The 25,726-nt window shown below is 37.5% G+C and overlaps 1 protein-coding gene across 3 annotated transcripts in view; it reads right to left on the bottom strand.

Annotated features, from left to right (window-relative positions):
• The window catches only part of Ac76E (adenylate cyclase type 2 Ac76E), a 1,381,264-nt gene that overhangs the window by 117,014 nt on the left and 1,238,524 nt on the right, over window positions 1–25,726 (bottom strand). For 2 of the 3 annotated variants that reach the window (XM_068228989.1, XM_068228988.1), the window contains 2 exons: window positions 14,629–14,866; window positions 7,561–7,707 (listed from right to left, as the gene is read on the bottom strand). In XM_068228989.1, coding sequence (XP_068085090.1) covers window positions 7,561–7,707; window positions 14,629–14,866 — 385 coding nt within the window. Of the gene's footprint in view, window positions 1–2,550; window positions 2,629–7,560; window positions 7,708–14,628; window positions 14,867–25,726 lie in introns of all 3 variants that reach the window. The other variant, XR_011018659.1, reaches the window with a different exon arrangement.

The following is a 25,726-nucleotide window of genomic DNA, read 5'->3' as shown; positions in this document are numbered from 1 at the left end:
TGCATTAATAAAGTCAGAAGAATGTCGCTCGCAATATTACGGGTGCAGCAGAGCAGCGGTCACTCTCCGTGCTCGCAGTATTGCTAGCGCAGCAATGTAAAGGTTAAAATTGATGTTTAATAATCTTTGCCTCAATTCTTGTGGTATTGACCTCTTCTAAGATACTGATGCTCGATGGTCCTGCCATTTTCCTCTAAGTATTCCTCCAGTGGTATTTTTTCAGACATTTTAAGTGTCTTCTATAAGAAGTTCAAGCCTTGCTTCCCTAAGTATACTGTATGTTGTTATTACTGTGGCTGGATGTGGGACAGCAGTGGGGAAACAAATTCTTAATTTATGTTTTAAAAATTATTTATGTTGTATATTATCATGTTTGGACCTGTGAAAAAAAAAAGGAGATTTGGATTTTTGAACTAAAAAAACAACCTATTTTGGAACATTTTTTGTTGTATAAAACTATTATGTATTTAACTTATGTAACAGAGTGTACTGACACGTGCCATTTTTAGAAGCACATTTCCTGTTGTGTCCTGTTGTGCAAAAGACCTTTCTAGATCATCAGGAATGAAGAGACATTTGATTGGTCAAAATAAGCTTAATTATTATTGGTGAATGTGAAAATCGAGAGTAAAGTCCGTATCCTGATTGGTTACTTTGGTGCTTGCTCCATTTCCTGTCTCTCGACCTCATTTGCTCCTCCGTGGGAGCGAGGTAGCCTCCATGTCTTTTGCTTTTTGAACATTCTTGAGGGCGGTCATGATTCTGCATCAGTCCCGTCCTGGGATACCTGTCTTGGGGTAAGCGCTATTTCTTCTTGTTTTTCAGACATTAACTTAATTTAAATGTAAATATTTTCTTTTATTGCATGGGAGTTTATTCTCGGGATTCACATTCATCAATAAAATTGTTGTAATGACTTAACTTTTGAGCTAAGCTCATATCATTTTGTTTTTGGAGGCAATTCCCTTTTCCTTTTTTTACCTTGTGACTAACATGTAATTTAACTTTCCCTCGGGTTGCCTCCCATAGTTCAGTGTCTCATATCACACGCACCTAAAATCGATGTTCTATATCCAAAACATTTTAGGTATTGATACTAGTTTTTTGGTCCCTCTGTGTTAAGATTTTATTTCTTTCTTTTTCCTAATTTGTGTGTGTAACATAACATTATTTTCTTTGTACGTAGCGCATATCTCCAGGTGCAGTTAAAACTTTAATCTTGTAAATGAGTTTGTTTAGTTCTGTTGATGATTTTTGGTTCGTCCTTCTATTAATTTATTTTGTTTACCTTAAATAAAATGTCAAGGGCAATTACAGTCTTTTAATTCTTTATCTACCTTGCCATTTTCCACATCCATTTTGTAGTTGTCACGTTTCCCAACCTGTTGTTTACGTTTGATGCTACTTCGAGTCTATGAACCTTGAGTTTGTAATAATGTTTTTACTTTGTTTTTAAATTCATAAAATTTATCATAAACCTTATTATTATGATTATTATTATTATTATTATTATTATTATTATTATTATTATTATTATTATTATTATTATTACAGAGAATGATGATGATGATGATAATAATAATAATAATAATAATAATAATAATAATAATAATAATAATAATAATAATAATAATAATAATAATAATAATAATAATAATAATAATAATAATAATATAACCCGTGGAGTGGTTACAATTACTATAGCATTAAATAAACATGTGTCCTCATAGGTGCAGCTCTTTTCAGGTACACCCCAAAAGGAGATGAGTTGCATGTACCATTTTAACCACATACCAGCTCTTCTGTCATTCTGGCAATACCAGAATCCAAACATGGGCCTCTGAGGATGGCAGCTAATAGCACCAACTGTTATGCTACGGAGGCAGATACTATAGCAGTGTAAACATATAACTTAGCCTAGACAGTGAGGTAATAACTCTCAAAGGCCCTCTTGAGGAGACTACTGAAGGATGCACTAGCATATCTGAGGCAATACTGTATTTTAGGGTCAATGTTTACATTTGTTGAACTTATCAAGTTCCTAAGTATTTAAACAGAAATAAGTCATTCTCTGTATTGGCTAGAACAATGCTCTCGTCTGTGCATTGGAGTTTGGTAACTGAAGCTGAGGATACTTTACATTGATCTTGGTTCACAGGCTGCTAAAATTAAATCTGAAACTTGTCAAGTTCCAGGGGTGTAGCTTGGGGGATTACTGGGGGTTAGAACCCCTCACCCCCATGGAATACTTCAAAAAAGAAAATAAACAGAGACTGCCAATAAACAATAAACTAAATAAACCTTCAGAGACATAATGTTGTAAAACCAACAGATCTGCTGAATCTGTTTTCTAAGAAGCTTCAAAAATTGGATTTAGATTGTAAAGTAAACATACGATTTGCTGTAAAACTCTTGACCCTGATCATATTGTTCTTGTTCTGTATTTTAATGTAAGATTTTATAGTGTATTGCAGTATGAATGTTAACATAATTCACTTGTATCAGTGTCCTTATAATGACAAAACACACTTGCATGCACCACATACGCACCTTCATTAAGTTCTATCAGCATTTTGTAACTATAACCACCTCCGATTGGCCAATCCTGGCTATGCTACTGTCAAGTTCCTAGGTATTTAAACAGAAATAAGTTCCACATTTCAATTTCCTAAGTATTTAAACAGAAATAAACATAAATAAACATTTCTAAATACAGTATTTGAGTGTGATTTGATAGAATCTGATGATGGTATTTTCAAGAATGAAAAATTTCATTCTAAATTAAGTTGGTTCTTTTTCAAGTACAATAATATTGTTATCATATGTTTTCTTTTTCAGAGAATTTGTAAATCTATTATTCAAAATTAGTTTTGGCAGACTGAAGAACCTAGCAGTTATAAATTAGCTGTGTTGAAACAGAAAAGAGATGGCTTCAGATATTACAAATTATGCAAAATCTCACCATTAGCCATTATGGAAGAAGCTGTCTCATTAGATTTTGGTGTTCGTTGATAAAGAACTTGTTGTTTTGTAAATGTTGATTTCTAAGCTGATACTACTATATGTTTGGTTGAATGCATTCAAAATAATTTGTAAGTCATTCTCTGTATTGGCTAGAACAATTCTCTTATCTGTGCATTGGAGTTTGGTAACTGAAGTTGAGGATACTTTTATCTTGGCTCACAGGCTGGTAAGATTAAATCTGCCATCAAACCTATTTGCTATTTCCACACTATTGGGGAGGGGGTGTTTTTCTTCAACAAGTTACAGGATAGTCCCCACAAATAAAGAGAACAAATTCATAGCAATCATATATCCCTGCTTGACACGTATTGTAATTTGGAAGGGCAGCCAAGAACAGAAGCAGTTACGTTGTGTAGCAGTCAAAGTATTTTGATGGACAGTCAATTAAAACTAGAACAAGATCTATAAACATCATGTAAAGAAGCTGGTTTTGTCCTTTGGACTTTTCTTGCATTTGTCTAACAATGAAGACCATATTAATTGTTCCTTAATTAGGTCTAAAATCACACTGAATTTCTGGTAGGGGACTCCTCTGCAAGTGAGTACAGGTTTTTTAAGAATTGTAGCAAAAATATTTTTATCAATGTGCAAATTCTTGTTTAATAGTTTTTCAAAGAGTTCTCGCTAACAGGAGCTAATGGTTGCCTTTGAGAAGTCAATGCCATTCTTTGATCATAGAGGGTTTAGGCCTTAAGTTGATGGCATAGAGATATCCCATGTGGCACTGAAGAAAGTCTAGTATTATTGCTTTTGGCTAGATTCTGCATTTCTGGTGATTTTTCAGTCCACCATTGGCTCTTCAGTGTTTGAGTTCTTCTCTGTACTTCAGCACTGGCTTGTTGGTGTTTTAGATTTTTTTGTACTTGAATTGGAATCATTTTGTTAAGAGATGTAAGTATTTTATTCTACAAGTGTGATGATAAACACTTAGGTTAGAAACATTTTTCAATTAATGGAGAACAGAATTTCTGAATTTTTTTTTCCGCTAGTGGTTTGTTGCACCACCACATCAAAGGTTTTCAGTGATGCAAGAATGGAAAAGGGCTAGGATTGGGAAGGTAGCATCACTGACCTTACTTAAGCTACAGTCCCAGCATTTGCCTGGTGTAAAAATGGGAAACCACAGAAACCATCTTCAGGGCTTCCGATGGTGGGATTCAAACCCACCATATCCCGAATGCAAGCTTACAGCTACAAGGCCCTAACCACATGGATAACACACTCTGTGAAAAATCACTTAGTTGATTCAACTTCATAATCTGAAATACCTTTTCATGGCAACTTTGAGTATGAATGCACACCAATTCTTTAAATTTTTCAAGACTAAGCAACAAAGCTTTGGAATAGCTGCTGAGTAGCCTACTTATTTTCTAATAATAAAATAATGTTATTTGTTTTACGTCCCACTAACTACTTTTTAAGGTCTTCGGAGACGCCGAGGTGCCGGAATTTAGTCCCGCAGGAGTTCTTTTACGTGCCAGTAAATCTACCGACACGGGGCTGTCGTATTTGAGCACCTTCAAATACCACCGGACTGAGCCAGGATCGAACCTGCCAAGTTGGGGTTAGAAGGCCAGCGCCTTAACCGTCTGAGCCACTCAGCCCGGCTACTTATTTTCTTAAGGGATGGTAGCAGATCCCTATATGTGAAGTGCCAGAAAATCAAGTAGTTCTGGAAATTACTCATAAGCTTAGTATTCATTACCATATTACAAATTTCATAAGTACACAAATATTTTCATATTTAAAATTTTGTAAAAGAGAAAGTTGATACAAGAAAATTGGAATTTCTTTGTTACATTGCAGGAAGCATGTTTCACACAACCTTGGGAACCCAACATGTGGTCATATGTGTAATGGTTGTAGCACAGATGTGGTACTTACTTATTACAAGTTTGAGATGCTTTCATCAAAAATGACTCCAATTCAGGAACTTAAGTTTTGACTTTATTCAAAGTCATCCTCAGTCCTACAGTGTGAAGGTTTGATGTCAAAACAAGAAATTACATCTAATTATTGTTCTGATGTCAACACTGACTATTACATTATTTACTTAGTATCGTACTTAATATTTATGAATTGACTTGTAATCATGCTGATGTAATGATATTGTGACTTATCTAAAATGCATTAAACAAAATACTTGTTATTAATGGTTCAGTATAGTGTTAATAAGTAAGTTGTAAATCATAAATAATCACTTGAAATAGAAATTGGCAATGATAAATTAATTACCTTCAAACTTAAACCTACAGAATCCCAATGTTAATTCCAAATGGAAGTTTTGGGAAACAATCTTTGAAGATTATCTGGTAGCTACTGGAAATGATGTGTCTCAGACAAGTTAAAACTATCTTTACTAAGGGATATGATGGGCTCTGATGCGGCCAGAGTGTTGTCAGCTTTTTCGCTTTCTGAAGGTGATAGTAAGTGTTATAAAAAAGTAGTATAGGAGATAGAAAAATTAGTAAGTTTGCAAGTAAATGTAGTTTTTAAGAGATTTTAATGAAAGAATACAAGCTGACATTGCAATGTGATGCTTTGAAAAATGGTATTGGCGTTGCTTGTTCCAGGAGCATACCAGTAAATTGGCTGTGTGTGTCTCTTGTACATGAATGATTGCAAATTGAATTACAGTCAAAGTTAAAAATAACTTTTATCTATAACTTTTGGGATTAAAAAATTCCACAAATTAATTTGTGGAGTACAAGCATGACACAAGTCAAGTTAAGTTATGTTTATGTGTATAACTGAAAACAGTTTTTCATAGGCTAGGTTATGTACCGGTATTTACATTTAATCATGTGTATATAACTCATGTATAATAGACTAAGTTAGGTATAATTTTTGGTTGCAAATAACCCTTGAAATATTCAAATTCATTCACGAAAATTCTGGTTGTATGTGTAGTACTCAAGGGAAGTTAGGTTAAGATTACATCATGTTTATCACTTGTAAATAACCGACCATATTTTCCAAGTTGCTCAGAAAAACCCCCCAGTGCATGTGTGGATTTGAATCCACCAAGATTTTCACTAGCAGCAAATGGCATGATGGTCTCAAGATGGTAGGCAGCATAACAGTAGTACAAGTTATTGTTGGCAGGACCTATGTAACCATTGTCAACATTGTCACTATGAAATCAAAATATTCCCTCATGTTTTAGGTCACTGGACATACAGTGAAATTCTAATTAATGACAGATATTACAGCATTTGTTCCATCCTGGCTAAGAGCTTGAAAGATTCTGGCATAGTTGTTGATGAAGAAGTTCATCACATCTCCACTATTAGCAGCACTCATCAAATAGACACCATCGGCTTCGATACAAAACAAAAATTTGGGTATATAATCAAACTAACTGTCTGATTCAAGACTGATGCAACATAGCCAGTAGACCAATATAGTTGGTCCATTATTGGACATTATAAATTTTCCAGCTAACTCATTTCTGGTTGCCAGCTTTGGTCAGCTGTAGGAGGACAGAGTTAGCTGCAAAATTTATAATGTCCAATAATGGACCGACTATATTGGTACCTATTATAAATGTACTCATCCGGGACAAATATTTCAGGTTCCCTATGGGAATCAATACCTATATCATAGCCAGTAGATGTCGACGAAGAAAAAAGAATAGATTTAATCCGTGCAACTTCTACTTTCTTAATAAATATTACACCAAGATGTGAGACTCATGGTCATAGCCAGAGGCATGATTACATCTTTCTTTGCCGACTTCTGCAACAGACGCGGAATTGGCAAAAATATCGTTCATGCTGCTGCCCTCACAGCATTGAAGGGATCAGTCAGGATACTGAGACATCATATATTCATCCTCATATTGGAATCTTGAAGCATGGAGGAAAAAAAGTAACTGAGGCAGATGAGTTGAAGTACCAGTTGGTATACGCCAGTGACAAAGTATGAGTGCATTGACAAGCACATGAGTCTATGGATCCCTCTTGGCGTGGGGTGGAACAGGGCAAAGACCAATATTGGTAAAAAAAAATATTTCTGTTGGACTCTTGAAGCATGATAAATAGTTACCTGGACAGACTGGCAAATGATACATGAACCTACAGTCAGATCTTTTGTACCCATTATCTGCCTCCAGCACCCTGCCAAAGACCTGTACCTGCAGTAAGGCAGTACATTGGCCTATTTTGGCCAATTGGTACGATAAACATTTCATGGACATGAGGATGCTTGTGTGGATCCCAAGGTCACCTGCCCTTGATCCTGTTGAACATATCTGGGATGCTGCCAAGAGGGATGTGCATGCCCTGGTGGACAATTCTCCAATGAATCTCTGTGTGTTATGTGCAATGGTCATGGACCAGTATGGTTCTCCAACACTTCCAAAGAATTGTGGAATTCATGTCACACCACATCACTGCCATCATTGAGGTGAAGGGGGGTGCTCCATGTTACTAGCCAGGTATCTCTAATTCAATTGCTCAGCAGTGTAGCATAATACATTGTACAAAGACAGATCAACATCCTTAATGATTATATAATGGTTTATAAGCTAATTACCTTGTCAAAATCACATATTATTTCATTCAGTAGCCGCAAACATTCCAGACCCTGCTTGTTGACATCATTTTCATCATAGAATTCTTTATAATTGGGGATTGATGCAAACATAACAGCAATACAACTGTAGCGTTCATGGTATAATTCCTGAAACAAAGGTTAAAGTAATACTATGTTAGCTGATAAAACTAAATTGAGTCAGAAGCAAGTCTCTGCTTTCCTCCTTAATATAGTCAGAATGGAAAACCATTGAAGGCCACCTGGGACAGAATGACAGAGTAGTACTGCACAACTTCAAAATACCTGAGAGTTACGGTACTCTGGATTGTACATTGACATACAAAAGGCATTACTGTAACCTAAACTGCAAGTGGCTTCATGAAACAAAATCATACAAGAGCTTCCAACCAAAACATGGAAAATATTGTCAAGTACAATGAGATATTTTCCCTTTCACTGTATGTTTTACAGCTGAATTTAGGTGTGCAGCGTGGCATCTTAGCAGACCTTCAGATTTGATGGACTTTCAATTAATGTTGAAGCCTGCCTTCATGATGAAGCTGAAAAGCAGAAATGAGCTCATTGGAGGCTGAAAAGAAATGAATGTAGAGTCATCTTTTTGAAGGAGGTAGTGTATAAATATGTCAAGATTATCCTTCTGTGTTTTCATGTTTGTCTTTATCTCCTTTTCTGTTGTTACTTCTTGTGATGCTGACCTGTCATTGAGTCTATCCTATTAAGTATCCCTATGCATCCCTATCTTTCTACCATATGTGACAAAACAAACAGTACTGAAGTATTATATAACTGTGCTGGCACAGCATGTGTTTAAAATATGTTATACATTGTTCATAACCTCTCTGAAGATTATTGAAAATGTTAATGAACAAAAGTTTACTGTAAGGGTAAAAAATATACATTATTTTCTTGTATAATTTGGGAATATTTATAGGTGGTTCAATTGTATTGAAATCTGATTCTTTCAACATAATGCGTATGTAGCAATCTGAGGCCATGAGATCTGGGGAGCAGGAGGTGTATGGGAATGGAGTTTCACGAGAAAGTAGGCTGTTGTAAGTGACTCCCCTGATGTGTGGGATGTAGCTCCATCTTAGTGCAGCCATTGCCTTCTTCTTTCTTTTTCTTTTAACAAGTTGCTTTATGATACCAATATAGTTGGCCCGTTGTTGGACATTTGGAAATTTTCCAGCTAACTCATTCCTGGTTGCCAGCGTTTCGCCCCTGTGTGCTAAGTTGGGCTCATCAGTTGGTATCTAGCACACCCACCAAGACAGAGTCTCTCATAGTGCATTGGCACTGCCGGTGGCTCCAAGTAGCCTACGCAGTGGCCTCCATGGTATGCACTAGCCATGCGTCTTGGTGGGTGTGCTAGGTACCACCTGATGTGCCCAACTTAGCACACGGGGGAAAAATGCTGGCAACCAGGAATGAGTTAGCTGGAAAATTCATAATGTCCAATAACGAACCATTCATATTGGTATTATAAATGTACTCATTCGGGACAAATATTTCTTGGTTCCTTATGGGAATCATCATCTATATCAAGTTGATTTACATCGCACCAACACAGATAGGTCTTAGGGTGATGATGGGATAGGAAATAGCTAGGAGTGGGAAGGAAGTGGCTGTGGCCTTAATTAAGGTACAGCCCTAGTATTTGCCTGGTGTGAAAATGGAAAACCATGGAAGATCATCTTGTGAGCTGCCGACAGTGGGGTTCAAACCCACTATCTCCCAAATACATGGTCCAGTTGCTTGATGCACCCATTGTCGTTGGAGGGGTAACTTTCTTGTTGCAACAAGAATGGTGCAAATCCTGTAAGAATGGGGTAATAACGAGGTCTCTGTGGACTATTTGGTCCACTGTTTTTGGATTCTGTGCTGCATTCTCAACAAAATAAGGGCCCAACATTCCATGACCGGACACAGTGCACCAAATTGTAAACCGCACACTGTGTAATGGTTTCTGTATAATTATTTATGTATAATGATATCAGGCCATTTAAACCCTAAAAGAATTTGTTGTTTATTGGTTGATGTAGCCATCAACGTGAATGTGACTTTCATCTGAAAACCATATGTTCCAGAAGAAATCTAGATCCTCATACATCATGGACAACACTCGGCTGCAATACTCTAATCAGACTCGCTCATGCCAGTAACGTGCATGCTGTACACAAATATGCCCAGCTCTTTAAACATCCACCGAACAGACCTATCTCTCAAACCGAGTTTCAGTAATGATCATTGTAGACTACGCTTTGCGGACCGCAACACCTGTTGCAGAAGTCATCCATGATTCTTGTTTATGGGGACATTTCTTGGGCACCCTGTTGTCCCCTTTTAATGTCATAAAACTGATTCCATATGACAGAACTTGTCAATGATAGCTGACATTGTTCTGCTGTTTGGTGCCTCTTTATTAAGTTATTTCTCGTTCTATTCTTTAACACAAAGCAAAAAACACCTTCTCTGTTGTGAGAACCATAATTGCAGAAATCAACATAACATTGAATTCACAATATGTCGTACTACTGTATTACATATAACAAAATAAATAATTCAACTCCGCCATTGCCAGTCCCAAGCCCGGGGCCTCATCTTGCAAGTGATGGGGAAGGAGGAGGGGGAGGAGTAACAACCTTGTAAAAAAAACCTGGGTCCATCTGGCTCCGGATGGTAGCATCCTGTAAGGGCCCCTGTCTAGGGTTACAGGTGAAACCTGGTCAATGGTCTCGAAGGTGGATGAGGAATTTAATGTCCCAACGGCGGAGAGAGTGGAAGAACCTAGTGGAGTAAAGCACGAATAAAACATCATTTTGGACTAACAATCCGATCTTATCTTGGAATTAATTTCCTACCTTGTACAATGTACAATTTCAATTGCAGAATGGAAAGTCCGCTGAATGAAAGCACTACCCCAGGTGGTAGCTCGGAAGGGAAATCCACCATTGCGTTATGCAATGCATCGCGACCTAGGGTTCTGGGGAGTCCCAACATCTGCAATAAGGGTGAGTCGGAGCATCCTTGGAATCCTTTCAGACTTAAATTTAAGAGGAAATTCTTTGCAGGCACTCTTAATGTAAATTCCTTGCTAAAAACCGGCAAGCAGAAAGAACTGGAAATTTTCTTAGATAGACATGAAATCCAGATCTTAGCAGCTCAAGAGACACAGTTTAAGGATGAGAATGTAACAGAAACCAAAAATTATAGAATCTTTAAAGGTAAACCAGCAATCAAAATTATGAAAGGAATGCCACTACTAGGTACCGCCTTTTATGCCCATAAAGCAATAGTTGATGTTATGGAATTCAAATCTAGTTCAGAAAGGTTATCTCTTCTCACACTTAAATGCAAGAACAAAAAGTATACATTTGTTAACTGTCATGCACCAATAAATGAAGATAATAGCAAGAACCCAAGTAAAACTAAAGAATTCTGGAGTCTTCTAGATGATGAAATGTCAAAAATTCCATAATCAAATGTTATTATTCTACTAGGTGATTTTAATGCACAGATAGGCAAAGAAAAAGTTTTCAGCAAAACAGTAGGGGCATATTCGGTACAAAAAAGAACAAACAAAAATGGCATGAGACTAATTAATCTCTGTAAATCCTTTCACCTAAAATTAATGTCGACCTTCTTTAAGAAACTTCCAAGAAAGGCTAAAACATGGGTGTCCCCAAATCCGATGTTAGGTGAGTTTCAGTTGGACCATGTAACTATTTCTCAAAAAAGTATTAAGGAAATTATGAATGTTAAAGTAATAAGAAGTGGGGAGTTTGACTCCGATCATTACCTCTCTAAAATTAAGCTAAAGCTTCTACCTCGCAGGAATCAAAGAAGGCTGAGAAAATTAATGAAATACAACATAGATAGGCTCAACATTACACAAGCAACTATAGAAAACTTTCAGGAAGAAATTAAAATAACTCAGCATGGCAAATGGCCAGAATTATCTAAACAGATTAATAGTGCAGCGAAGAAAGTATTTGGATCAGTAAAAACTAAAAAGAAAGTATGGTGGAATAACGTATGTGAGGAAGCACTTATGGAAAGAACGAAAATGTGGAAAAAATGGAAATGTTCCGGAAAGAATGAACACTATGAGCTATTTAAACAACAAAGAAAGGAAACAACAAGAATAATAAGGCAGGTTAAAAGATCTTTGGAAAAATCGCAGCTAGTAGAAATTGAGAATAATTTTGTAAGAAATAACTCCCGAAATTTCTATCAGACGTTTAAGAATAACCTGAAAGGTTATCAGTCCCGGAGCATTTGCTTCAGAGATGCAAATGGTAATATTGGCCTTAACAATGCCGAGAATTGAGAGATTCTGGCAAAACACTTCGAACACCTGCTGAACTGCCCTGAGCCAAATCATAAATTAGAATTTTCAGAAATTCAGGAAAATCTAGAAGCTGATTCACCTCCAACAGTGGAAGAAATGAAGGAAGCATTAAAAAATCTTAAAAATAACAAAGCTAGTGGGGAAGACTCCATAACAGCTGAACTTTTAAAATGGGCTGAACCAAAAATTATAGAAGATCTACAAATAATCTTTGAAGAAATTTGGGAAACAGAAAAGATCCCAGAGGATTGGAAAGTGGCTCTAATACACCCATTACACAAGAAGGGTAACAAGCAAGATGTCAACAACTACAGAGGTATATCTCTCTTGCCAGTTGCTTACAAGATATTCTCAACAATACTACTAAATAGAGTAAAATCGACACTGGACAGTCAATTGGGTGAATATCAAGGTGGATTTAGAGAAGGAAGATCTTGCTCTGAACAGATTTTCAACCTGAAATCTATAATTCGACACAGATTAATAAACTCCAAAGACATAGTTGTAACATTTATTGACTTTAAAAAAGCTTTTGACTCTGTTGATAGGGAAACCCTAGATAAAGTAATCCGTGAATTTGGAGTTAAAACTAAATTGGCAAACCTAATTCATGAAATACTTACAGATACTATCTCGAAAGTAAAATTTATGGGTGAAGTATCTTGACCTTTCAAAATAAATACAGGTGTCACTATCTCCACTCCTTTTCAATTGTGTCATGGAGAAAATTGTAAGAATTTGGAATGAAAAACTGAAAGAATCTAAAATATTGCCACTCATGCTGGGGAAGAAGAACAAAGGTGTTGCAATAAATTGCCTAGCATTTGCAGATGACTTTGACATACTTTCAGAAAGCCTTACAGATGCAGCAATGCAAGTCAATCTCCTTGAAAAGACAGCCAACATGACAGGCTTGAGAATCTTTGCTGAGAAAACAAAATTTTTGACAAATATAAAAAGTGCCCCAAAGCTTTTAGTAACGGATATTGGTCAAATAGAAAAGGTAAAGAAATTCAAATATTTGGGTGAGACAATTCAAGAAAATGGTTTAGAAAAACCTGCTATAGAGGAGAGGATACAAAAGATGGAAAGAGCGTACAGTATAACTAAGAATACTTACAACAAAAAGTGCTTATCGAGAAAAAATAAAGCACTACAACAGTAGTGAAACCAGAATGCCTTTATGCCAGCGGATGTCTAGCACTGAACTACAAGCTTGAAAAATTAGAAATATTAGAAAGAAGAATTATAAGGAAAATATTAGGTCCTCTAAGAATTGCAGAGTTTTGGAAATTAAGAAGTAACAATGAAATTTACCAGAACGTAGAAAACATATCAGAAACAATAAGAAAAAGGAGATTGCTATTTCTTGGACACATTTACAGAATGGATGACAATAGACTAACTAAACGAATCTTCAAGTACCTTTGGGAAAAGAAATCAACTACCACCTGGATTCAAGAAGTCAAGAAAGACCTGGAAAGGAACAACATACGAGAAGAAGAATTATTGGAAAGAAAGATTTTTAGGAAGAAAGTTTTACAAATGGAAGGATTCCAAGGGAGGAAGGAAAAGAAAACAGGCACAAAGTGGACTGAAGATAGGAAAAAGAAACATAGTGAAACAATGAAAGAATACTGGAAGAAAAGGAAAGAACAACTAAGGAGGAACAATTGAAATTGTAATGTGGTCCTTAGAAGGCCAGAACACAAGAAGAAGAAGAAGAAGAAGAAGAAGAAGAAGAAGAAGAAGAAGAAGAAGAAGAAGAAGAAGAAGAAGAAGAAGAAGAAGAAGAAGAAGAAGAAGAAGAAGATTAAATAATTCATTGCTAGGGAAGCATGGACAGCAGATTAGCAATAATGTCAGTGTTGTTTGTTTTGCTGCATACCATTTATAAATCAATCAATTAGTTTATTGTTATTTTATTCTCTCTTTATGGGAGTGGGCCATCAGCTCTACGAGGAGCTCTTAGGCCATTGATACATGGTTTTATTTACATTTGTTAATTGTTTTGAGGATGTTGTGTGCTATATCACATATTTTATAAGTTATACAAAAAAGAAAAAAAAGTTGTATAAATACAAACACAAGAGTAAATTATTCCTCTTGCTGTCTGGCATTGTGTGGATGAAATTTCTTTTGTTTATAATTTAAACTGTCGTGAATAATGCACTGTTATACTTAAGAGTATGTGTATAAAAAAGTTCAAAAATTAATGTATTTCATTCTAGCTTATATCTAACAAAACATAATCTTGTATTATTTGTTCTTCTGTAATGGTTGTCATCATAGAAGTAGATAAAAAATATTTCAGAAAATTATTTTCACAAATTTGAAAAAAATATGCTATTACAGTAATTGATAGGAGAAAAAAATAATACTTTCATTAAAATGTAGTATTGATTGATGAAGACTTTCATACTGTATATAAGACACAGATAAATACCTTATAGTGAATCTTATACTGTATCTCTCTATTGTGTGTTTTTATTGATCTTGCATTCTCTTTAAAGTCTTTAAAGGTTAAGGATATGTTGTTTTGTGCTATCATGATCTTTTATAATTATTATGCTTTCAGAACCTATAACCATACATTTAGGTCTATCAGAATGTTAACACCAACACAAAACTTGAAAGTCCTCCTTACACATACCATCAGGGCTAATTTTTATGTTCATTTATGAAGTTTCACCAACCTGTGTATTACGTGTGGCCAGGAAATGCTCTGCGACATGAGCAGGAAGAATATTTTCCAGCAATATCTTATTAATTCCTCGCATTGTCTCCACATCTTCCTGCTCCACCTGAAGCTTTGCTCTCCAGAGGAAGTCAGTGCGGGAGGTAAACTCTATCTGGCGATCCAACACATGTAGCAATATTACCAGCACTATGAGCAATACAGAGATCTTGAATTGGTGAGGTAGCTCCTTAAATCTGTAACAAGTTTTTAAATTTTTCAGAAATTTTTGTTGACCACATTACTTCCACTCCTATTTACCTTTTACATTCATTTTATCTGCTGCCTTTATTGTAGTAAAATTCCTTTTATTTGAATCATCGCTTACAACAAGTGTTTTACAAAAAAGTCTTGATTTAAACTCTCTGCTAGTATAGGAACAAATGACATAAAAGATTATGTAGAACTGCACATGAAACAATGCAAATGCAATAGTATGTACAAAATATATTATGGGTAGAGATGGTGTATTTCTGCAATCATGATAAATACAAAATGTGGCCAAATGCTGTAAAAGTAAGTGTATTTGATGATTAAAAGACAATTAAATGTTTCATTGTATTTCTTTTATCCACAATTAAACACAAAATTGAACAAATAATGCAGAATATATGTTTCTGCAAAATAAGAGCAAAACTATATTTTATGACAGCCTCCTGAATAAAAAGAAAATAGCCATGATAAATGTGTCTGCTGTCTGTATTACTGGCATACTTCCAATTGACTTTAAATTAGGACTTTTCTTCACCTCTCTATGCATTTGTAAAGTTTTCACTATGAGTAAGCAAATCCATATCAGTTTACATGTTTACAATTTTGCTTCAATTTCGTATGTTCATGTAGTTATTTTCTTTGAACTTAAATTGGAACATCTAGAAAATCTAGCAATTGATACATGAAATTTCAGCATCCAATTATCTATTAAAAAATATCACCTCCATGGCAAAATGCTACAAATTGCTAACATTAATAATGCTGAAAAATAGTCATTTTTTAGTTTTAATATTATGATATAAACTGTACTGATCTTTTTATTTTCTAAAATACCATACCCTTCCATCAGTTTACGGGCCAAGGATTTTGCACTTTTAGAAAGTATTTATATATACCTAAATGTATGGTGATAAAATGCATTAAAATAGACGTGTGGAAATATTATGTTGGCACGATTAATAAGGTTGAGCTGAACTTTAAACAGAGTAGGTATCTTCTACGACAGCCTTAGTGTGCAAAGATGACCACTTCAAGTATAGTGTACATTGAGACATTGTCAAGGACAATTCTGACACATGCAAAATTTACATGATAGTTATTTTAGTGAAAAATCTTACATAGGCTTATGTAGCTGGAACAAAGATTAAACCGAACCAGTAGCTAGTAATGTGGACACCATTGCAGAAGGTGAATGTGACAGTGAGGCAATGCCAGGTATTATCTTGGAGATTCAATCCTCTGAATTAACAAATATCCAAGATTGTTTCACTTTAAACAAACTTTTTTTTGTTAAGAAGGAACCCATACTTTCCACCGTTGACTCAGTTAAATGTAACTAAAAAGCTTTCCATTTTGTCAAACACACAAGTTAAATATAAATACTGCAATGGCGTATGGCTTTTAGTGCTGGGAGTGTCCAAGGACAAGTTTGGTGTGCCAGATGCAGGTCATTTGATTTGACTCCCGTAAGTGACCTGCACATCGTGATGAGGATGAAATGATGATGAGGACGACACATACACCCAGCCACCGTGTCAGTGAAATTAACCAATGATGGTTGAAATTACCGACCCTACCGGGACCCCTGTGACCAAAGGCAAGCAAGCTAACAATTTAGCCGTGCAGCTAGACATAAATACTGTATTACACTATAACACATACCTGTAATAAAACACATTACTAAACAAGGAATAAAAATACACACTTGGTCAGGCAACTACAGAATTATCAACACAAAATCAAACAGGGGAAAGTCCGGCCCCGCGGTGTAGGGGGCACGTCCACCTGTCACCCGGTGACCCCGGGTTCGATTGCCGGCCACGTCAGGGGTTTTTAATTGTAAATGATTAATATCCCTGGCCTGGGGACTGGGTATTTGTGTCATCCTTAATGTTCCTTTCCTCACATTCAACACTTTCCACTTCCGCCATTTCCAAATACACGCAGGTTCACAACATATGGTGCAAAGTAGAGGCAAAAGATCTTCTTAGGTCGATGCCCTGAACAAATAGCATTTCAATAAAAAACAGGGGAAATGCAGGAATTGGTTTAATAATGAATAAGAAAATAGGGCAGCAGGTAAGCTACTATGACCAGCATAGTGAAAGAATTATTGTTGTCAAGATAGACAAAACTTCCGCCATTTCCAAATACACGCAGGTTCACAACATTTGGTGCAAAGTAGGGGCAAAAGTTCTTCTTAGGTCAATGCCCCGAATAAATAGCATTAAAAAAAAAAACCAGGGGAAATGCGGAAATTGGTTTAAGTCACAGGTATGTCAAAAACACTTATTTCTGTTTTATAACTAAGGTCCACCTTTCCAAAGTGGTGGAACTTCCCAAACGTACAAGTTCGAATTTGCCATATATAATAACTCCACCACGGATCAAGATGAAACGTATTACTTGTAATTATAACTGTGTCTAAAGGTTTTCAATTTTTGAGTTTCTGATTTGTTTCCTTCTAACTAAATGTTGTAATCCAGGGCAATTACCCTCTCCATTTTATATTATTGCATAAGGCTATGTTCCATTACCTCTCAGGGTTCCATGCCACTTCCCACATCCGTTTCATAGTTGTCATGTTTCCTAAGCTTTTTGATAATATTTTGTGTTGCGGTGCATTTTGTTGAGTCTAAGATCAATTTACATATTTCCAAATTTCTTTCTTTTATTTTATGTACCAAGTAACTGCTGTTGGAAAATTACACTGATATTCCAAAGGTATCATTGTATATCTGTTTGTATCCGCATCCAGTGTTGTAGATATCTGTCCACTCCATTGTGTTTCTTGCAGCACACAGGCACCAATCTGTCTCTTTTTAAGAACCTTCGACAGTTAGTTGTTATGCCCAGACGTAGTGCTGATGCTGAGTGAAGCAAGGTGGGTTGTATGGGCTAGCTTGTTTAGCCATTGCCGCCCATGTGATGGTAACCCTTGCAAATTTCTCACTTGTGACCGGGCCTTGCCAGTGCAAGTCGCCTGCAAGGAATGCCCTAGCCTTGGTACCAAATCTGAAAGACATAATTCCATGAGACTGTGACTGAGCATTTTTATGGCTGACTTGTCACATTGCATGTTGTCGAGCATTTTAGTGCTGCCAGAATCTCCCCAGCTGTTCAGGGTTAAGGTCAAGCATTTCCTCCTATTCAAATCGGTACCTTATAGTTTTCCCTCCAATGCTCGCAATGGAGTCACCACATTGCTATGATGATGATGATAATGATAATAATAATAATAATAATAATAATAATAATAATAATATGGCTGCCAAACTCAGGATCATGTGTGGTGTTATTGCATCATATATCCATCTATAAGGGAGAACTCTGCTTCGTTAGTGGCTTTCTGGCAGAGTTTGTGACACTGTGGCATATATTGAGTGTGAGTTGGTGTTGTCTGGTGAATTTGTGATCGTTTGATATTAGTTTGTAACATAAGTCTTTTGTGCCTTTTATGCTGTAGCCGTCAGTCATCTTGTTTTGTCTCCAATCCATGGATAACACTACTAAGAGAGACACTGTATATATTTATTTACTATATTTCCATTTGTCCTAAGTGCCAGCCATTTTGTTTTATTTGCCATCACTGCCATGAAAACCATGACAAAGATGGGCACTCTGCATGCTCTCACCGGCGTTGCCTAGGAATTGAAGTCTACACTTGTTGGCCCCATTACAATAGACATATTTTGGTCGGATAAATATTATTACCTTAACACTAGAACACTAACCCTTCGTAAATTTTATGACGGTAGCTAGCAGAATGGTATAGTTTATTGCCTTCCGCGCATGCGTGCCTGCCGTCATTTTGTGTAGGTGATTTTTTCGAGCAGTTATTGACTGTGACATGTGCGATTGTTGATATCTTTGCTCATTCTTGTAACAATTGGATGGGTGTCCTCATATTGACGAACTGGTTAGTGATAGTGTGAACTTATAAGTATAATGTGTCTTCATGCGTTTTTATATTTATACTTATTTTATTTATTTTCTTGGTATTGGTTTCTTTGTGATGTAAATAACCCACATTCATAATTTTATGGGTTTATTGGAATATGCTGTGTTATAAAATTCATTTCTTATAAAACGTGTTCATTTAATAATTTTTGTGTGTCAAGTTTTTTATATTTAATAAATAATCACATAAAATTATTTAATATCTACGTATTTTGATTCATGTTATGTTTACGACACTATAGGAACCCTAAATAACCAAAATCTTGCCAAATATAAACTGTTATGTAGAAAATATAACAGTTATAAATTGGAGTAGTCAAATTTACGAAGGGTTAGTAATAGTGTGTGGCGAAATAGGGTTAGTGTTCTAGGGTTAATCCTTATGACATAATTCTGTTAGTTATTATTCATCTGGCACCCTCCAAAGGTAAACAGCCTTGCTGCAGTACAACGGGGCTCTGCTGCAGTTAACCATCTATCCATAGCTTCTTGTGAGAATATCGGGATAATGATAAAACAAACAAGAAACAAGAAATTGCCCCAAAAGTGTATCCCTACTGGAGCTGGTCCTGGAACAGGGTTTATAAGGAACGATTGGTGATCAGGGAGACGTCGATACCCTGGTAGGGCTCAACCTCACTTTCAGTCGACAGAGCAAAGAAGCCCAATGACAACACAAGCTTTACCTACTGAAGGTGCTGCGCAGGAAACACAGCCAGCGCTCACCCAAGCAAGGCTGCCAAGAAAGTGCATGAAATGGACAAATGCCATGAATGAAGACATTATGTGCATCTACTACAAAGTTATGAATTTTGGAGTAAATGTAACTGGATACAGGCAGAAACTTTACAGAGAATTCACCCATAAATATCCTGACATTTTAGTGAAAGAACAACAAATAACTGATCAATACAGAGTGACCTTAAAGAACAACTTGATCCCTCAGACCAGACTCAGTATGATTGCTTGAGAAATAAAGCAGGAAATGAAATCTGAATCAACTGATGATAGTCCAGGCACAAGTACTGTAGAGCCAAATTTGACCACCTTACCTCATAATCGTAAAGGAATGCAGAATGACAGACAACATCAGGAACCAAAACAAGATACCACTGGTCCGGACCCTCAAAACCTAGAGAACAACTTGATACTGAAACTGGAGAACTTAATGAAGGGAGCCAGTATGGAATTTGAAGGTATGGATCCAAACTTGAGACCGAAATTACCGAAGGTTAATACTTCAAAGAAAATGGTAAATGTGATAAACGTGATGAACAAAAATGTGCTTCCGGAATACATTCACACCACAGACAGCCTTGAAACCCCCCCCCCCCACACACACACACACACACACTCTCTCTCTCTCTCTCTCTCTCTCTCATTGACAGTCGTTACAGCAATGGGCATTGACTTTAACACCGAAAGACAATTGCCGCAATAAGCTGGCGAAACAATAACAATGCCAAAGTGGGAGAGGAGACTGAAGAAGTGTATAGAGGCCATCAAACAAGATATTGCTCGTATGGAAGAGTACATTGAAGGCAAATTGTCAAAGAAGCTGTTGAAACTGGTGAAGCAGATTATGTACAGATAGCAGGTTCACACAAAGCATGATGAGAAAATTGTTACTCCTAATCAGGTCTTGGATACAGTTAAGCAAAAGTTGTCAGTATTTCCATCCAGGCTTGCAAGATACATGAAAAGTGCAAAGAAGAAACAGGATAATGCTCTATTTGACCAAGCTGAGAAGTCATTCTATCAGAAATTGAAAAAGACCTGGACTTGTTCAAACACAGATTACACAACACAGCAACAAATTCAAGAATTTTGGGAAGATCAACCCTCAACTCCTTTAACTATAACAAAGACAGAATTTGGATAGCTGAGGGAAAAGAGATGCTTTTGAAGTGTCAAAAAATGCAACGTGAACCCCTGACGACTGATTTTGTAACAAGCATTATTATGTATCTCCCCAACTGGAAAGCACTAGGACCTGATAACATTCAGAACTTTTGGTACAAAAGATTTTGGAGTACTGTAACGTACTCCTGCCAGAACCCTTCGATCTATGTTCTACAAGCTTCTTGAAACATCGTCGCATCTACGTCTCCATATACTCTGCAATATCTACATTTCTACTGGACTATATGCTTTCTACAGTTATTATTATCTATGTATTAATGGATTAATCATATTTGGTGCTCACCTGTCTCTTCCTTCAAGTGTCTCACTACATACTGACTGCCATTCTCTGTTTACATTCTACGGTCTACATCATCTGGTACATCACCCAAAACTTCTCGAAGTTACTGGGCTTCCTTTCTTGGCGTATATATAATGCACTGCCGTGCTCGTCTCACCAGCCTGGCATCAAATTGTATACAGTGTGTGTGTGTGTGTGTGTGTGTGTGTGTGTGTGTGTGTGTGTGGAGGGGGCCACTGTCCTTTTGCGGCTTGCTGTATTCTAGCGCAAGTCTTTTCCATCCACCTGGAAACATCGTATCGTCGGGACACTGGGTGAGCAAACACTTCGCTTCTAATTTTGCAAGAACTAAATTCGCCCTTTCAGGCACTTGTCTGTTTATTCATTTTGCTCATTGAAGGCCTTATTTTGTGCCTAATTTGTTTCGATGTTCTTTGGACTTAAAATTTTCACAACATAAAATGAAGATGAAAATCTAAAATTTGGACTAAGAGTGGCCACCGTCGACATGATATGTTCAAACCTTTTAAACAGCACAGTAGCCGGGGAAAGAACTCTCTCTAAGTGTTGCGCAGTCGGATTCCTGTTTTTCTTTCATCCTTGTTATTTTTCATCTTCCTCCTTTCCTTCCCGTCCCTCCTTTGCTTGCATTATTAGAGTTTAGTAAAACACCCTGGAGGTGTTAGTTTTTTTAAAAACGTGGCCAATAATTATGGTTGTCATGTTAAAATGTTGCTTTATGAAAAGTTTATCCTTGTTATCCTAGAAAGGAATGTTATGAGTCTATGGTATATGTAAATCGTTCTAAAGTTTGTGAGAAGATTTTGGGTAACAGTTTCTTCCTTTCTTTTGATTGTTCGAAGTCTGTGGTCTTTAATTAAAGTGGGAAAAGGCATTACTGGACTTCATCTATGTTATCTCTTGGATTTTGTACAGTTTGCATATTTGCTGGGAGATCTTTAGAAGATAGGTCCAGCAGCCAATGTTGTTGTTTCCTTAGCACCACCCAGAGGAACCAGTTGAAATCTAGACATCCGCCAGTTAAGTTCTCTCAGAAGCTCACAGAAGACAATTTCAACCCCTATGCCCAATGGAAGGAAGATTGGATCTCAGAAACAGGTGAACATCTCTGGCCTTTCTTCCCACCTAATTCGAGGTCTGATCTGCCAAGAAGAACTTGGACCATCCTTAATAGGATTTGACGTAGTCATGGTGTCTGTGCTACGTCCCTGTATAAATGGGGAAAGATATAATCCCCCGAGTGTGACTGTGGTGCTCCTTTTCAAACCATCGAACACATTGTAAAGGAGTGTAGCAGAAGAGCCTACCCTGGAGATTGGTTTGATTTTATAGAGGCCAATACAAAGGCTCTAGAATGGATAACATCTTTAGACATTAAAATATAATGTACTTGCTTTCTTGTTTCTGTATATATGTATATATGCCATACGATAAATAAATAAATAATAAATAAATAAATCTCTTGGACTTTTTTCAAATCCTATGATAATCTGTGTATGTAATTACAAAGTCAATTGTCTAATATATTTCATTATCTGAATTGTCAAATGATGGTCCTTTTCTCATTTATGGTGCCTACCATGGAAACCTCTCCTATCCCCCCCCCTCCAGTGTTGCTTCCTATCACTCTGCTCGTTACTGTTTGTTTTACGCAGAATCTTGGCCTCATCAACCTTGTTAGGAGAATTGGTGACACATTCTCGCCTTTGCTTTGGAATCATCTTGTTTTTCAAACAGCGCCGATGCAAACATACTATGTCGAAATAATTTATGTTGCACATTTGCGTTACAGTACCCATAAGAAATTAACAAAGTTGATCAATACAGTGGTGACCGATGCATCACAAATGCCAACATTCTTAACTCAGGGGATCACATACCTTCTCCCAAAAGATGAAAAAAATAAAAATAAAAAATAAATAAATAAATAATCAATGATTCTGCGAGATATCGACCTACGACATGCCTTTCCACATTGTACAAGATCATAATATCATGTATAACCAAACTAGTGAGTAGAATAACATCATTGCAATACAACAGAAAGGATGCCAATGCAGTTCGAAAGGATGTAAGGAACAATTCATGGTTGATGCATTTGTATGTGGACAGCCCAATACCCTGCATCACAACCTGTGCATGGCATACATAGATTAAAAGTAAGCTTTTGATTCTGTGCTGCATAGCTGGCTACTAAAAGTCCTGGAGATTTATAGGGTGTATCCACAACTCATCAACTTCCTGTTTCATGTCATGCTAACTTGGAGCACAAGAGTGCATCTCAATACATCTACAGGACACATTGAAACAGATACCATAAGCATATAGCATGGAATATTCTAAGGAGACTACGTAAGTCCATCGAACTTCACTCGATTTGGCTATTCCATCAAGTCCAAATCATGAAGCCAGTACTGATTGTGTCATCTTTTGTACATGGATGACATCAAACTGTATGCAGCCAACCAGCAACAGCTTGAACAACTTCTGAGAATCACTGAAAACTTCTCGAAGGACATTTGTATGGACTTTGGGATTGAAAAATGCCAAATGGTTAGTATGGTCAAAGGTAAATTATGTGAAGAAGATTCATTTGAACTGAGAGATGGGCGATCAATCAAAACAATGATTTCAAACAAGCCTTACAAGTACTTGGGTATCAAGCAAATATCGCGCACAGAACACACAGTGGTTAAGTATGAATTGGTTGAGGAATTTGTTAGACGGACCCAGTTAATCCTGAAATCAGCCCTGAACAGCAAAAATATGACTAAAGCAATCAACATCTATGTGATACCAGTTCTTAGCCACTCCTTTGGAGTTATCAAGTGGAGCAAGACTGACATCGAAAATCTTGAAAAGAAACTGCGCTGCCTGATGACCGAGGAACGAAAACACACCCAGAGTCAGCAGTTGAGTGACTGACTCTGCCATGATATAGATGTTGATTCCCATAGGGAATCTGAAATATTTGTTCTGAATGAGTAAATTTATAATACCAATATAAATGGTCCGTTATTGGACATTATAAATTTTTCAGCTAACTCATTCCTGGTTGCCAGCGTTTTGCCCCTGTGTGCTAGGCTGGGCTCATCAGTTGGTAACTAGCACACCTACCAAGATGCTGGCTAGTGCATACCGTGGAGGCCACTGCGTAGGCTAGTTGTAGACACCGGCAGTGCCAATGCACTATGAGAGACTTTGTCTCATTATCAAAAATTGATGCCTGCTTGGCCTGATGATATAGATGTTGATTCCCATAGGGAATCTGAAATATTTGTTCCGAATGAGTAAATTTATAATACCAATATAAATGGTCCGTTATTGGACATTATAAATTTTCCAGCTAACTCATTCCTGGTTGCCACGTTTCGCCATCATGTACTAGGCTGGGCTCATCTGTTGATACCTAGCACACCTACCAAGACGCTGGCTAGTGCAGACTGTGGAGGCGAGGCGAGGCGAGGCGAGGCGAAGCGAAGATCAGTTATTTCATTCCTGCCACAGAAGTGGTGAACGAGCAGCACTTTGGCCCTAGAAAGGGAGAAGATTGGTGAAAGTAAAACGCACAGTGAAAACTATGTGTTGTACATACATAGTGGGAGGATGTGATGAGTAGTTGGTGCAGGGGTTAAGCAACCACAAGAGGACCCCAAGAGAGAGACCCGCCATCGCACCCTCTAAGCATTAAACCCCCACTAGCCCCCCATTTATTGAAAAAAGAATGCAAATTGGTTTGCGTATCTCGGGCGCGCATACTGGAAAAGAGAAGGATTACATAGAATTACGAATGAGAGTTTTACGTATATTGTGCTGGGACAGTTTGTGGGTTCGATGTGAAGTTGGAGTAAGGAGGACAAGGGTAGTGTTGCGAAATAAGATAGTAGAGGGTTGTTGTGATGTTGGTGATGGAGGTGGCGAGAAGGCGAAGAAGGTCTGATATCGGAGGGGTGGTAGGAAGAAGGTTGGTTGTGGAGCGGGTAGGTAAACAGCTTGCGGTGGTCGGGTAGGGGGCTATGAGAAGGGTTATTAGAAGGCGATCGTATGATACGGGGTGGGGAGCAAGAGTGCTCCACTCGGTAGGTTCGTCCGTGGAGACGGACGCTAGTGGTGATCAGATGGTCTATGTCGGCGTCAGATGAGAGTTGTAGGCGAATCATAAACATTGGGCCATTGGTGTTGAATATACGGTTCGCTCGATGGGCCAGGATGCCTGCCAGTTGGAGTTCATTCAGTATGTCCCGTTCGGTGATGGCAAGGTCAATGCCATGGACGACAGAGCTCTAAGGAAGCTGCTGTTGGGCTGTTGTTGCGGCGGCTGCTTGTCCTTGGGAGGCTGGCTGAGCTGCAATGGTAGCATCCGTGTAGTTGGCAGGGGGTTGCTGGAGACTAGGTAGTGTGGCAGGTAGGGAGGTGGTGGGGGTGGACATGATAGGAGAAGGGTGGCTAGTCGTGGTAGTAATGGTAGAAGTATACGAGGGAGTATGTGCAGAAGTGGTGTAGGTAGTAGTAGTAGTAGTGGTGAGTGTGGACGTAATGGAGGAGGAGGGGGGGGGGGGAGGCGGTGAGGACTGCTGTGGTGTGCTAGGTGGACGTGGGTGAACAGTGAGATGGGGGTCAGGAAGATGGTGCATTTGCTGTAAAAGATGCTCGGGAGTAG

Source organism: Anabrus simplex, chromosome 8, assembly GCF_040414725.1.
Source record: "Anabrus simplex isolate iqAnaSimp1 chromosome 8, ASM4041472v1, whole genome shotgun sequence".
Taxonomy (NCBI): domain Eukaryota; kingdom Metazoa; phylum Arthropoda; class Insecta; order Orthoptera; family Tettigoniidae; genus Anabrus; species Anabrus simplex.
This window is presented reverse-complemented; position numbering and strand designations above follow the sequence as displayed.